This window comes from Mesoplodon bidens, assembly GCF_964165515.1.
Source record: "Mesoplodon bidens genome assembly, chromosome: 6".
Lineage (NCBI taxonomy): Eukaryota > Metazoa > Chordata > Mammalia > Artiodactyla > Ziphiidae > Mesoplodon > Mesoplodon bidens.
In genome coordinates this window covers 96,814,539-96,830,980 of record NC_138162.1, presented here as the reverse complement: position 1 = coordinate 96,830,980, position 16,442 = coordinate 96,814,539, and the positions used below count along the sequence as shown (strand labels likewise).

At 41.4% G+C, this 16,442-nt stretch overlaps 1 protein-coding gene across 3 annotated transcripts in view; it reads right to left on the bottom strand.

Annotated features, from left to right (window-relative positions):
* ZNF169 (zinc finger protein 169) overlaps positions 1 to 16,009 on the bottom strand; it is a 46,632-nt gene extending 30,623 nt beyond the window's left edge. For 2 of the 3 annotated variants that reach the window (XM_081237858.1, XM_081237860.1), the window contains exons 1-2: positions 15,713 to 15,751; positions 2,559 to 2,646 (exon numbers count right to left, since the gene is read on the bottom strand). In XM_081237858.1, the coding sequence (XP_081093984.1) occupies positions 2,559 to 2,591 (33 nt within the window). In that variant the 5' untranslated portion in view covers positions 2,592 to 2,646; positions 15,713 to 15,751. Of the gene's footprint in view, positions 1 to 2,558; positions 2,647 to 15,476 lie in introns of all 3 variants that reach the window. The other variant, XM_081237859.1, reaches the window with a different exon arrangement.
* Between the last annotated feature and the right edge of the window lie 433 nt (positions 16,010 to 16,442).

Sequence of the window (16,442 nt, the reverse complement as noted above, 5' to 3'; positions counted from 1 at the left end):
TTCACTTTAAATGTATGACAGTAGGGTAGTCACTAGTTTTAATACACTACAATTTTATCATTAAAATCAGTCAGATGCACACAGACCAAAAATATTAATTAAATTCAAGTGATAGGAATAATTGAAATGTCTATCAATAGATAAATGAATAAATAAAATGTCTCATAGCCATACAATGGAATACTATTCAACCTTAAAGCAGAATGAATTACTGATTTGGGCTACAATGCAGATGAATCTTGAGAATATTATGCTAAGTGAAAGAAAACAGACACAAAAGACCACATATTATATGAGTCCATTTATATGAAATATCCAGAACAACCAAGTTTATAAAAATAGTTTAGTGGTTGTCAAGAGCTGGGGGAGGGGAGAATGGAGAGTGACTCCTAATGCATGCAGGGTTTCTTTGGGGTGGGGGTGGGTCTGAAAACATTATGGAATTAGATAGTGGTGAATGTTGCACAACTTTGTGAATATATTAAAATCTACTGAATTGTACCCTTTAAAAGGGCAAATTTTATTGGAAATGAATTATATGTCAATGAAAACTTTTCAAAATATTTAATTCCAGTGATAGGTAAACCCCTAAAAAAGTTGGAAGTCTTATAAGAATGGAGGCTGTGCTATAGGTAACACTGTCTGTAAACCATCAAAGGCTCCTGCACACAGCAGACATTCAAAAAATTTTGAGATTAAATTAAAAAGTGCTAATTTCCTACTAGTTAATAGCCTCTAGGTACAACCCCCTTCTATGTCACAACTCTAATGCATATTCCAATTTCTCCTCTCAGGTAAAAGCCCTTAGGAAAAAATGCCTAAATGTCATGATGTATATATAGGTCAGAATATTCTATATAATTCAGAACTGACATATAACAAAGTACCTGAAAATGCAATTTAAAGAACCCTAAAATATATAATTTCTATGCCTCAAATAACAAACATAAAAACAAGCAAACCCCTTTGTTCTGTTGTACTTTCAAAGTAAGTTAAGATTGGGTCCATTTATGAAACAGCTATGTTATAAGTGTCTTACATTTGCAGGTATGGAAACTTCATCTTAAAAAACAAACCTACTCAGATGCTCGTGCCCTGGAATCAATTTTTCATGAATGAATAAAAGAAAAAAGTGTATACTGAGAAATGTTGGTCATAGATAGGATAAGGTTCAGGGTGTGCTAAGGATCCCACAGGAAGTGGCAGAATAGGGACAGGAAAAGTAATGCTCCATTTTGGCCAAGAATGCTTCTATATTAACATCAGAAATGGTAAAGTGAAACATACAAAAGAAAAGCCACCCCCCCACCCCGGGAACATTCTGAATTGCATACACTACATAAACATTTTCTCTCAAAGGTATAAAAGATTTGACAACTGAGGGACATACAGCCCTCAACAATATCTGATAACATCAAAACCAATCATTTTTAACTGATACAGTAACAGACAAATATCCACTATATGAGCTCAGTATTAAGATCAAGTTCAGATCTTACAAAAAAAATTCTACACTTGTCATATTTTTAGGACAGGCAAAGCAAAACTTAATTAGTCCAACTGACACTATTTTTGGTAATTGATATAATCAGCATAAGCATCCCACCTGGCATCTGTTTAGGTGGTCAGTAAATGTTAACTCCGTTTGATTACGTCAAGTTCACAATATGCCTAGTCTCAGGGATTAGAAAATCTTCCCTTCGGGACATACATTCATTCGATTACTATTTATGGCAAATTCCTTCTCAGAATCCTTCAAAACCGAACTTGTTCCAGGTTCAAGTCCACACTCCTCAGCCTGGCTTTCAGGATTCTGGCTGAACTACTTCCATCCAGGCTCAGAGGGGGTGAAAGCAAAGCCTTCAAGGGCAAGGCAAGTAATGAACGAATCAGGCACCTCAGCCATGGGGTTAAGGGGCACAAGGGGGTGTGACAACACCACGGAGAAGCCGTTTGGCTCCAGCTACTTGTCATACACACCAAGAGTGTGGACTCAGGACTTAGGTGTAATCTTCCAATTTTTAAGTGTGGAAAACCCAAATATAATGCATGGGGTCAGCCAAACTAAGTCTACCCATGAATCACCAGCAGACAGCAGATCAGCATCCTCACCTCTAAACAGAGAAAAATGATGTGACGAAAGGCCACTGACTGCTCCAAGCTTCCCATATGATGAGGGACAGCCTGCAGGTCACCTGCTCTCTGAGACATGCTAGGATTCCAGCCACATTCCCACAGGAATGAATTCCCTCAGCTCTTTAACTTGTCAAATCTGTCAGGGGCAGCTCAGGCGGCTCCTTCCTTGAAAGCCTTCCTTCCCTTTTTTAGGCCTTGGGAATCACTGGGCACATAAGCATGATTGTGTTTTAACTGTGTTGATAACACTTTACTACTTGATGAATGCATAGGTCATGAATGGAGCAGGAGTCTGAGAAAAGGCTCCAGGTAAGATGAACCCCACCTCCAAGATCAGGGCTAGGTACCAACAAGGCAGCTCCAAGACAAGAAAAGGCAATGGGTCCATCCTGCAAGAGCTAGGAAGAAATTTCAGGACTCACCTCATCCCTGGTTGTCAGGAGCCCTGGGGCCATAGTCTTGGTCTGCTGAGTGCTCTTCCTAGAGAAGAGTCAAGTTGCAGAGGCAGAGCTGGGGAAAGAGAAGAGAAGTGAGGGGGTGCTTGGGAGAAGTACCCTTCTATCCAGCCTCCCAGTTCAGCAGAGGCAAGAAGGAGATAGGAAGGCAGGTTGCAGAGGGCATCAGAGCCATCCATTCTTAACCAGTGTGTCCTGTAAATAAGGCTCCCAGAGCTGGGCCAGCAGCAGGTTTAGTCCCAATCTCCAGTTGGGAAATGAAGTCCACAGCCCTAGCAGTTGGATGAGACTCCATTAAGTCACTGTGTGGACTCTTATTAAGAGGAAAGGGCCTCACAGTGCCCACAGATGAGCATTCACGTTGAGAAATAAAGTGACCTATCATAGTGAAAATAGAAGCTCCCCATCCACATCAGCCCTGAGGCCAAAGGACAAGGCCTAGGAAATTCAAAACAGAAAGACCACTACAGCTCAGGACAGAATGTAGATTTGGGGGACGGGGGAACTTGAAGCACAGTAGAAGCCATAACCTGGCTGCACCTTCCCCTTCACTTATATACCCAAGATTTGAAATGTGACTTGAAATTTAAGAATGGGCAGTCATAAAATACCCTAGGTCTTCAACAAATCAATTTCATGACAAAATTTTTAAGAGGAGAGATTGTCCTTAATGCAAATCCACTTAAGAGATAAACCATTCTTCAGATGTCATCTATTAGTCTTGACTGACTAGTCTGCACAAATGAACTGAAAAACATTTTGGGGACTATGAAGGCCAATTCAAATGAACTGGGTATTAGGTGATGTTAGATAATTATTGTGAATATTGTTAGGTAGGATCATGAGATTCTGGATATAGAGAAAAACAAGTCACAATTAAGAAATGATGCTGAAGTACTGAGGGCGAACTGACATAATTTGCAATTTTTTAAAAACATGAAGATTTCAACAAGTTAATAGCATAAAAAGAGGGAGGTCTTATGGAATAAAAGGAAGACTTAAGTGACACAGCAATCAAATACAATGTGTGGACCTTGTTTAGACATTTTGGAGGCAATCAAGGAAATAAGAACACTGATAAGATATTAGATGACATTAAAGAATCAATATTAATTTTGTTAGGATTAGGCTAAAAATGGGCTGTGCTGATACTCTCTGCAAATAATTGTGGCTATGCTTAAATAAAAAGTGCAAAATCGGGCTTCCCTGGTGGCGCAGTGGTTGAGAATCTGCCTGCCAATGCAGGGGACATGGGTTTGAGCCCTGGTCTGGGAAGATCCCACATGCCGCGGAGCAACTAGCCCCGTGAGCCACAAATACTGAGCCTGCGCGTCTGGAGCCTGTGCTCCGCAACGAGAGGCTGCAATAGTGACAGGCCTGCGCACCGCGATGAGGAGTGGCCCCCACTTGCCGCAACTAGAGAAAGCCCTCACACAGAAATGAAGAGCCAACACAGCCATGAATAAATAAATAAATAAATAAATAATTAAAAAAAAAAAAAAAAAAAAAAAAAAAAAAAAAAGTGCAAAATCTACAACTAACATCATATTTAATGCTGAGAAACTAGATGCTATCCACTAAGATCAAAAACAAGGCAAGAATGTCACCTTTCACCACTCCTATTCAACACCATGCTGGAATTCCAAGCTAATGTAAGAAGATAAGAAAGGGAAATAAAAGGTATACTGATTGGGAAGGAAGAAATAAAACTGTCTTTGTCTGCAGATGACCTGATTGTCTATGCAGAAAATCCCAAAGAATCAACAAGAAATTTCTAGAACAAGTGATATATCAAAGCTGCAGGATACAAGGTTAATATACAAAAATCAACTGCTTTCCTATACCAGCCATGAACAGATGGATTTTAAAATCAACATTAGCACCCAGAAAAATGAAATACTTAGGTAGAAATCTTTTTAAATTTTTCATATAAGATCTATATGAGGAAAACTACAAAACTCTGCTGAAAAAAAATCAAAGATCTAATAAAATGGATAGTCCATATTATGGATAGGGAGACCTGATATTGTTAAGATGTCAGTTCTTCCCAACTTGATCTATACATTCAATCCATTAAAATCCCAGCAAGTTACTTTGAAGATATCAACAAACTGGTTCTAAAGTTTATACAGAAAGGCAAGGGCCCAGAAGAGCCAACACAATACTGAAGAACAACAAAGTCAGAAGACTGACGTGACCAGATTTTGCAACTTACTATAAAGCTACAGGAATTAAGAAAGTGTGGTATTGGCAAAAAATAAATTTAAAAAATAGACAAACGGATCAATGGAACAGAATAGAGAGCAAAGAAATAGACTCACATAAATAAAGTCAACTGAGCAAGGAAAAATTAATGGAGAAAGGACTATCTTTTCAATAAATGGCAGTACTGGAACAACTGAACATCCACATACACAGACCTTGTACCTGCCATAAAAATTAACTCAAAATGGATAGCAGGGACTTCCCTGGTGGCACAGTGGTTAAGAATCCTCCTGCCAATGCAGGAGACACGGGTTCGAGCCCTGGTCTAGGAAGATCCCACATGCTGTGGAGCAACAAAGCCCGTGCGCCACAACTACTGAGCCTGTGCTCTAGAGCCCGTGAGCCACAACTACTGAGCCTGCGTGCCACAACTACTGAAGCCTGTGTGCCTAGAGCCTGTGCTCTAGAACAAGAGAAGCCACCACCATAAGAAGCCTGCGCACTGCAACAAAAACCCAACACAGCCATTAATTAATTAATTAATTGATTGATTTTTAAAAAATGGATAGCAGAGCTAAAGGTAAAATATGAAACTATAAAACTCCTAGAAAATAACATGGGAGAAAATTTAGGTGACCAGGGACTTGGCAGTGTCTCTTCAGATATAACACCAGAAACACAACCAATGAAAGAAAAATATTGATACGGTGGATTCTGTTAGGATTAAAAGACTTCTGTTCCGCAAAAGATACTGGCAAGAAAATAAAAAGTCAAGTCATAGACTGGAAAAAATACAGGAAGGAAAAAAATGAGAGTGGAAAAGAGAAACAATCATAATCACAGTTAAAAAAACTTGATACACCTCTCAGTAAATGAAAAAGCAAACTAACAGTAAAGAAGAAAAACAGAAGGTTTAAAAAATACTATCAGGCAGTATTGATCAAATTGACATTTATAGAATGCTAAACCCTCCAAGGGCACAAAGAATATTAACCAAGGAAAATGAAATTCCAAGGCATATAAAACAAGTCACCAATTTCAAAGGACTGAAACTTAAAAAGAGTATGTTCTTTGCCCAAGATGGAATTAAAGTAGGAATCAGTAAAGCAATACTGGTCTAAAGGAGATATGGATGAAAGAAAAAATTCCATGGGACATTTAGAAATACTTTTAACTGAATGATTTAATAAACACAACATATCAAAACATATGACAACTAACCAAATTTGTGATATAGATCTATTACAGGTGTATTGTGTCTCCTATGAAATTCATATGTGAATTCATAACCTCCAGTGCCTTAGAATGTGATTGTATTTTTAGATAGGTCTTCAACGAGGTAATTAGGTTAAAATGGCATTATTAGGGTGGGCCCTAATCCAATATAACTGGTGTCCTTATAAGAGGAAATTTGAACACAGACAGGTCCAGAGGGAAGCCCATGTAAACAGGGAGAAGACAGCCAGCTATAAGCCAAAGAAGGGCCTCAGAAAAAACCAACACTGCCAACACCTTGATCTTTAACTTCTAGCCTCAGAATTGAGAGAACATCAATCTCTGTCGTTTAAGCTACCCAGTCTGTGGTGATTATGGCAATTCTAGCAACAAACACAGCAGCTAAGGCAGTTCTTAAAGGGAAACTTATAGCTTTAAATGAATATACCAGAAAAGTTTTAATTTAAAAAAACAACTCCAGCTCCCACCTTAAGACGCTAGGAAATTAAAAGGAAAAAAAAGAAGAAACTAATAAAGAGGAAAAAATAACAATGAAACTCCAAGGAAAATTAAAAAGCCAAAGGTTGATTATTTGCAAATATTAAAATTGCTAAACCCCAGGCCTGAAACTGTATAACGCCTAGAAGGAAACATAGGGGAGAAGCTTCATGACATTGGAATAGGCAATAATTTCTTGGATATAACATGAAAAGCACAAGCAACAAAAGCAAAAATAGACAAATGAGACTACGTTAAACTTAAAAACTTCTGTGCAGCAAGGGAACAAACAACAAAGTGAAAAGGCAATTTATGGAATGAAAGAAAATAGATGCAAACCATGTATCAGATAAAGGGTTAATATCCCGAATATATAAAGAACTCCAGCTCACTAACAAAAAACATATATCCAGACTAAAAAATGGACTAAGGACTTAAATAAACAGCATATGGCCAACAGCATATGAAAAGATGCTAAGCATTACAAATTATCAGGGAAATACAAATCAATACCACAATGAGATAGCACCTGTACCCATTAAAATGGCCATAATTTAAAAAACTAAAAACAACACACACACACAAACAAAATAACAAGTTTCGGCGAGGATGTGGAGAAACTGAAACCCTAGTGCACTGTATAGACACTGTGGAAAACACTATGAAGGTTCTCTGACTTGAGTGGAATTGAATAAGAAATCAGTAACAATAAATTATCTAAAAACATCCCAAATAGCTGGAAATTAATGAGAGATTGGGCAGAAAAAAACTGGATTATCAAACACAGAAAACTCTCTTGATGATTTCCATTATAAAGGAGAACACAGAGATGAGGTAATAACTGAAGGAGGAAATGATGAGCCTTCTCTGCTCAAAACCCTGCAGTGGGTCCCAATGACCACAAAAATAGGTCCACACCTATTATTTTGGCACGCACGGTCTACCCCAATAATAGCCTAACCCCCTTTTCCACTTGGGTTTCCATCAGTCCTCCTACAAACCTTTCCAGGCAGAAAGGACAGCCCCTCATATCCTCACAGTTGGGTGCCAATCAGTGACCCATGAGGAGCAGACAAGGTGCCCGTCCCTCAAAGCACCATCTCAAAACCAGTGGGACAAACAGGATGTACAATGCAAGCACTGGAGTCTTCGTGTATAAGGTGTTCTGGGACTAAAGGGAGCAATAGGAGTAATTCTGCCAGAGAACATTCAGAAATCTTTGCACTGGAGAAACATCTGAGCTACTTAGATAACAAGAGTGAATTTGTGAAGCATACAGGCTTGAAGGAAGAGATTGGTTCAAGATGGCAGAGTAGAAGGACATGCTCTCACTCCCTCTTGTGAGAGCACTGGAATCACAACTAACTGCTGAACAATCATTGACAGGAAGACACTGGGACTCACCAAAAAAGATACCCCACATCCAAAGACAAAGGAGAAGCCACAATGAGATGGTAGGAGGGGCGCTATTACAATAAAATCAAATCCCATAACTGCTGGGTGGGTGACTCACAAACTGGAGAACACTTATACAACAGAAGTCCACCCATTGGAGTGAAGGTTCTGAGCCACACGTCAGGTTTCCCAAGCTGGGGGTCCAGCAACGGGAGGAGGAATTCATAGAGAATCAGACTTTGAAGGCTAGTGGGATTTGATTGCAGGACTTCGACAGGACTGGGTGAAATAGAAACTCCACTCCTAGAGGGCACACACAAAGTAGTGTGCACATTGGGACCCAGGGGAAGGAGCAGTGACCACACAGGAGACTGAACCAGACCTACCTGCTAGTGTTAGAGGGCCTCCTGCAGAGGCAGGCAGTGGCTGTGTCTCACCATGAGGACAAGGACACCGGCAGCAAAAGTTCTCGGAAGTACTGCTTGGCATGAGCCGTCCCAGAGTCCGCCATTAGCCCCACCAAAGAGCCCAGGTAGGCTCCAGTGTTGGGTCGCCTCAGGCCAAACAACCAACAGGGAGGGAACCCAGCCCCACCCATAAGCAGACAAGCGGATTAAAGTTTTACTGAGCTCTGCCCACCAGAGCAACAGCCAGCTCTACCCACCACCATTCCCTTCCATCAGGAAACCTTCACAAGCCTCTTAGATAGCCTCATCCACCAGAGGGCAGACAGCAGAAGCAAGGAAACTACAATCCTGCAGCCTGTGGAACAAAAACCACATTCACAGAAAGATAGACAAGATGAAAAGGCAGAGGGCTATGTACCTGATGAAGGAACAAGATAAAACCCCAGAAAAACAACTAAATGAAGTGGAGATAGGCAACCTTCCAGAAAAAGAATTCAGAATAATGAGAGTGAAGATTTAATTGATATTTATAGGACATTCCACCCAAAAACTGCAGATGACACTTGGACAGATCACATCTTGGGTCACAAATCAAGCCTCAGTAAATTTAAGAAAATTGAAATCATATCAAGCATCTTTTCTGACCACAACACTATAAGATAAGAAATCAATTACAGGGAACAAAACGTAAAAAACACAAACACATGGAGTCTAAACAATATGTTACTAAATAACCAAGAGATCACTGAAGAAATCAAAGAGGAAATCAAAAAATACCTATAGACAAATGACAATGAAAACACGACGATCCAAAACCTATGGGATGTAGCAAAAGCAGTTCTAAGAGGGAAGTTTTAGCGACACAAGCCTACCTCAAGAAACAAGAAAAACCTCAATAAACATTCTAACCTTACACCTAAAGGAACTAGAGAAAGAACAAACAAAACCCAAAGTTAGTAGAAGGAAAGAAATCATAAAGGTCAGAGCAGAAATAAATAGAAACAAAGAAAACAATAGCAAAGATCAATAAAACTAAAAGCTGGTTCTTTGAGAAGAGAAACAAAATTGATAAACCATTGGCCAGACTCTTCAAGAAAAACAGGGAGACGACTCAAATCAATAAAATTAGAAAAGAAAAAGGAGAAGTTACAACAGACACCACAGAAATACAAAGCATCCTAAGAGACTACTACAAGCAATTCTCTGACAATGAAACAGACAACCTGGAAGAAATGGACAAATTCTTAGAAAAGCACAACCTTCTGAGACTGAACCAGGAAGAATTAGAAAATATGAACAGACCAATCACAAGTAATGAAATTGACTGTCATTAAAAATCTTCCAACAAACAAAATGCAGGACCAGATGGCTTCACAGGTGAATTCTATCAAACATTTAGAGAAGAGCAAACACCCATCCTTCTCAAACTCTTCCAAAAAAATTGCAGAGGAAGGAACATTCCCAAACTCATCCTATGAGGCCACCATCACCCTGATATCAAAACCAGACAAAGACACTACAAAAAAAGAAAATTACAGACCAATATCACTGATGAATATAGATGCAAAAATCCTCAACAAAATACTAGCAAACAGAATCCAACAACACATTAAAAGGATCATACACCATGATCAAGTGGGATTTATCCCAGGGATGCAAGGATACTTCAATATACGCAAATCAATCAATGTGATACACCATATTAACAAATTGAAGAAGAAAAACCGTATGATCATCTCAATAGATTCAGAAAAAGCTTATGACAAAATTCAACACCCATTTATGATAAAAACTCTCCAGAAAGTGGGCATAGAGGGAACCTACCTCAACATTATAAAGCCCATATATGACAAACCCACAGCAAACACCATTCTCAATGGTGAAAAACTGAAAGCATTTCCTCTAAGATCAGGAAAAAGACAAGGATGTCCACTCTCACCACTATTATTCAACATAGTTTTGGAAGTCCTAGCCACGGCAATCAGAGAAGAAAAAGAAATAAAAGGTATACAAATTGGAAAAGAAGAAGTAAAACTGTCACTGTTTGCAGATGACATGATACTATACATAGAGAATCCTAAAGATGCCACCAGAAAACAACTAGAGCTAATCAATGAATTTGGTAAAGTTGCAGGATACAAAATTAATGCACAGAAATCTCTGGCATTCCTATACACTAATGATGAAAAATCTGAAAGAGAAATTAAGGAAACACTCCCATTTACCACTGCAACAAAAAGAATAAAATACCTAGGAATAAACCTACCTAGGGAGACAAAAGACCTGTATGCAGAAAACTATAAGACACTGATGAAAGAAAATAAAGATGATACAAATAGATGGAGAGATATACCATGTTCTTGGATTGGAAGAACCACTATTGTGAAAATGACTCTACTACCCAAAGCAATCTACAGATTCAGTGCAATCCCTAACAAATTACCAATGGCATCTTTTACAGACCTAGAACAAAAAATCTTAAAATTTGTATGGAGACACAAAAGACCCCAAATAGCCAAACCAGTCTTGAGGAAAAAAAATGGAACTGGAGGAATCAGACTCCCTGACTTCAGACTATAGTACAAAGCTACAGGGCTTCCCTGGTGGCGCAGTGGTTGAGAGTCCGCCTGCCGATGCAGGGGACACGGGTTCGTGCCCCTATCCCGGAAGATCCCACATGCCGCGGAGCGGCTGGGCCCGCGAGCCATGGCCGCGGAGCCTGTGTGTCCGGAGCCTGTGCTCCGCAACGGGAGAGGCCACAGCAGTGAGAGGCCCGCGTACAGCAAAAAAAAAAAAAAAAAAAAAAAAAAAAAAAAAGCTACAGTCATCAAGACAATATGCTACTGGCACAAAAACAGAAATATAGATCAATGGAACAGGATAGAAAGCCCAGAGATAAACCCACGCACCTATGATCTATGAAAAAGGAGGCAAGGACATACAATGGAGAAAAGACAGTCTCTTCAATAAGTGGTGCTGGGAAAACTGGACAGCTACATGTAAAAGAATGAAATTAAAACACTCCCTAACACCATACACAAAAATAAACTCAAAATGGATTAAAGACCTAAATGTAAGACTGGACACTATAAAACTCTTAGAGGAAAACATAGGAAGAACACTCTTTGACATAAATCACAGCAAGATATTTTTTGATCCACCTCCTAGAGTAATGGAAATAAAAACAAAAATAAACAAAGGGGACCTAATTAAACTTAAAAGCTTTTGCAAAGCAAAAGAAACTACAAACAAGACGAAAAGACACCCCTCAGAATGGGAGAAAATTTTTGAAAATGAATCAACGGAAAAAGGATTAATCTCCAAAACATATAAACAGCTCATGCAGCTCAATATTAAAAAAACAAATAACCCAATCCAAAAATGGGCAGAAAACCTAAATAGACATTTCTCCAAGGAAGACATACAGATGGCCAGGAAGCACATGAAAAGCTGCTCAACATCACTTCTTATTAGAGAAATGCAAATCAAAACTACAGTGAGGTATCACCTCACACTAGTTAGAATGGGCATCATCAGAAAATCTACAAACAGCACATGCTGGAGAGGGTGTGGAGAAAAGGGAACCCTCCTGCACTGTTGGTGGGAATGTAAATTGATACAGCCACTATGGAGAACAGTATGGAGGTTCCTTAAAAAACTAAAAATAGAATTATCATATGACCCAGCAATCCCACTATTGGGCATATACCCAGAGAAAACCATAATTCAAAAAGACACATGCACCCCAATGTTCATTGCAGCACTATTTACAATAGCCAAGTCATGGAAGCAACCTAAATGCCCATCGACAGACGAATGGATAAAGAATATGTGGTACATATATACAGTGGAATATTATGCAGCCATAAAAAGGAACGAAATTGGGTCATTTGTAGAGACGTGGATGGATCTAGAGACTGTCATACAGAGTGAAGTAAGTCAGAAAGAGAAAAACAAATATCGTATATTAACACATATATGTGGAACCTAGAAAAATGGTACAGATGAACCAGTTTGCAGGGTAGAAATTGAGACACAGATGTAGAGAACAAACGTATGGACACCAAGGGGGAAAGTGGCGGGGGTGGTGGTGGTGGTGGTATGAATTGGGAGATTGGGATTGACATATATACACTAGTGTTTAAAATGGATAACTACTAAGAACCTGTTATATAAAAAAAAATAAAATAAAATTCAAAAAAATAATAAAGGCATGAAGGAATACAACTGCATGGAGTAGAATATATTCCTATGTGACTGTAAGACAGAGTCCAATCAGAGTGAAGAGTAAAGGATAATTCTGGAAAGGTGGGTTGGGGGGGAAATTCAGAATTGATAATAATCATCACCACACCTCACTTTTCCCTGAGCACTCACTGTGCGCCAGGCACCCTAACCACTTCAGAAGCACAGGCACATTTCCACCTCCCAACAACCCTGACATTGCTATCAACCCCATTTTACAGGTAAGAAAAAGGGAGGCACATAGAACAGAGGCAATATCCAAGGTCACAGAGTCAATAGGTGGTGGAGCCTAAGAGTCCAACTTCAGAGCCTAAAGGGAGGGTCCTTTCTTAACAGACAAACTAGAACATGGGGAAAGACAAATTATGCTGAGCTAACACAAAGGTGAGGGGAGAGGAGAAAGGCAAGAAGAATTGACAGGATTTAACAGCTCATCAGATTAGTGAGAAAATCTGTAAAACACAAGGAGGCAAGAAGAATGCTGAGGTCAAGGAGTAAGTGCCCAGAGGTGGACTCCTGCTATTAACAAAGATCAGCAAGGCAAGAGTGGGTATAAAAAAAGGGGAAGGGAGGATTCAGAAGACAGAGTTCCAGATATTTCCCTGTTCATGCCTCTTAACTGGGTTAAGAGAGTAGGATTTAAACTGTAGCAAGGCATTTTGAGACAAATGGGGTAACTGAACACAGGTTGAATATTAGATGACATTAAGGAATTATGGTTAATTTTGTTGGGTGTGCCATTTGGTATAAAGGTTATTTTCTTTAAAGTCCTTATTCAAAAACGATGCACACTGAAGTATTTACAGGTAAAATACCTGGGACTTGCTGCAAAATACTACAACAGAGAAAATTAAAAGAAAGAGAAGAGCAGAGTGTTAACAACTGCTGAAGCTGAGTGAGGGGTACAAAGATGTTCTTTCAGTATTCTCACTACTTTTGGCTGCATTTGTAAACTTTTCATAATAAAATTTAAATGTAATAACTCCATCTCCTTCTATACCCCCAAAAAAGAAAAGGAGAAAAAACTTTATGGGGGTGGGGGTAGGGGTGGGTGGTATGTGGACTCCAAACACTGGTCTGATTCCAGCCTTCTGCTGGTGTCATTAATGTCACCATTACTGTTAGGGGCTGAGACCAATGATCAGGAGAAAATGAACATATAGTTTATCTTTATCAGCATTAGATGTATGAGACAAACGTGAAAAATAGAGCAGCTCCTTTTAAATTTTCATCAAAACTTTGAAAGTTTTAATAGCTCCAAAGTAAAAGTTACTTAATCCTCTACTATACCATTTTCCTCTCTAGAAAATGAGAATTCAACTACCTAATGTGCAAGGTGACTGAGAAAATAAAGTATGGCAGTGAATAGAAAGCACACTGCCGACACAGGACTACTGCTAACAAAACAGTACTTTTCACCATCGTTGTTTTGGTAGCACTCTAAGGCCCGGAGAATACAACAGTGTGAATGTATATGGAGAGAAACAATGCAGGACAATGCAGGAGCACCTCCAGAGAAGATGGAAAGCCCTGAATGAGGGCACAGGAATGTGCCCCTTCAAGAACAAGCCTGGCTTCCTGGAAGACCACCTGCAGCTGTGCCCCAAAGGGACTATGACTTTGGCATAGGATATCAAGGACACACTCTCCATTATGACCAAAGATAACAACACAACAAGGAAGTGGTACCCATCTGAGGCAGGGCTGCCAGGCCCCTAGGAGTTCTCTCCTCCCTAACGGGCAGTCCCCTCTGGATGTGAGAGAACAGAGAGCTCCAGGGCAAACCTGGTACAACAGAAGTGGTTCTGGCCTCAGGATTCTCTCCCAGCACAGACAGCAGGCTGGAAATCCCCAAGCCTGCAGTTGGGGAGCACTTCACTAAAGTAAGGTATCAGAACCAGGTATGGAAGGGAAGGACAATACGTGGGACAGAATTGGGGTATGGGTTTTAGACTAAGCCTTCTCTCATGTCATGCTGATATCCAGCATGACATTAATCTTCTATGTGCCTATGGGGGTTGTTGAACGTTATTGAAATGAACGTCATATTAGCATGTACCAGACACCCGTTTTACCCTTTCCACACTCCCAATAGCCCCAGGAGGTTCAGTACCTTGCTCAACGTGACTATGAGAAAGAGGCAGACCTGGATTTGAATTCTCCCTATGGAGGGCGAGGCTCCCACAGCAGGCCTGGGATAGGCCCCGAGGGAAAGGCAAAGCCCAAAGAGACGCACACTTGAGGTTGCAGATTTGGGGGAGAAAGATAGGGCTCTCATTCGTAAGTGGTGAATCTGAGCGATGAATCCAGGAGACCTCACGCCTACTTCCGTGTATATTTACAATGTTTTCATAATGCAAAATTTAAAATAAAACTTAAGTCTGGACGTCTTACCACCCACTCCTCTCTCCCATCCCCAGTCATTCAGGGAGTCAGCCACCAGCCCCCTGGGGATTGAGGAAAGTTCCCTGCCCCGTGGGCTGCACTCCACTTGCTCCACCCCAAGCTCCTGGAAGAGCCCCAGCGCCGGAGGAGCCAGACAACTTCTGGAGTCGCCGATCTGGGCAAAAGGACGCCCCACGCAAACCTGGGGATGTCTGACTCCCACCAGGCCCTTCCAACTCCCCCAGGAGCCTGCGGGCCCCGATGCCGCTGACCCAAGTCGTCCTCCCCACCCCAATCAAGACAAGTCTGGGTGTTTGCCCCAGGCCAGTCCTTCCCCCAAAATCCGGGACATCGGGGCCAAGCGGCGCCTCCATCACCATGGTTGGCACCACCCAGCCGCGCTCCCCAATTAAGACCCAGCAAGGATGCCCGAGCCGCGCTCCCCAATTAAGACCCAGGAAGGATGGCCGAGCCGCGCGCCCCAGCAGTGGAGACGTCTGCTCCGGGCGAGGGGTACTTATGTCCCCCAAATCACCTGCACCAGTCCAGACCCCTCCGGGACAGGACGCTGGCTCCCCTGCACCGCCGGACAGCACGAGACCCGAGACCCCAGCCCACAACCCCTACTAGGCGGACTGCGTCCGACCCCGTCCGGAAAACAATCAAACCTGAAGGAACCCGCGGACAGGGAAGACCAACCCCGCCTGCCCTCGCCAAGTTTTCCCAACCCTCTAATCCCGGGAGTCAGCGGCCATGAGAGGGCTTGCTCACCACGAGAGTTAAAAGATGGTCACAATGTGCATAAATACGAAAGCCCGAAGCGGAAGTGCGATACCCACAATACCTTTGGGCGGGACTACAATACCCAAAATGCCCAGACAGCTCAAGACCGTACTCGCCAGATCACCGGTGGGCGCGGGACTACATTACCCACAATGCGCCGGGGCGCGGGCACATTTCCCCACTGGACCCAGTTGTTGAGCTCCAGTACGCCTCTCTTCTGCTCCGTTGGAACCCGCGCTCAAGATCCATAATTACAGCCACTTGGGCTCTGGGAGAAATTGTGGAAAATTAGATAAGTAAAGTCTAGTAAAGTGACTTTCAGGTACATTAGAAGGGTGGTTCAGGTGGTTCAGGTGAGCATTAAAATCTTTCTTTTTTAACTTGTGGGGTCCTCTTAGTTTTTAGTCACCTGGATGTGTACTTGTCCTCCATACTGCAGATTCACCCTAGTGTTTTTATATTTAAATAACAGCGCGTAATGAATGAACTTTTAAAATATGCCAAAGGTCCTGGCATTTTTCTTTTTTTTTCTTTTTTTTTTCCTTTTTTTTTTTTTTTTTTTTTGCGGTACGCGGGCCTCTCACTGTTGTGGCCTCTCCCGTTGCGGAGCACAGACTCCAGACGCACAGGCCCAGCGGCCATGGCTCACGGGCCCAGCCGCTCCGCGGCACGTGGGATCTTCCCTGACTGGGGCACGAACCCGTGTCCCCTACATCGG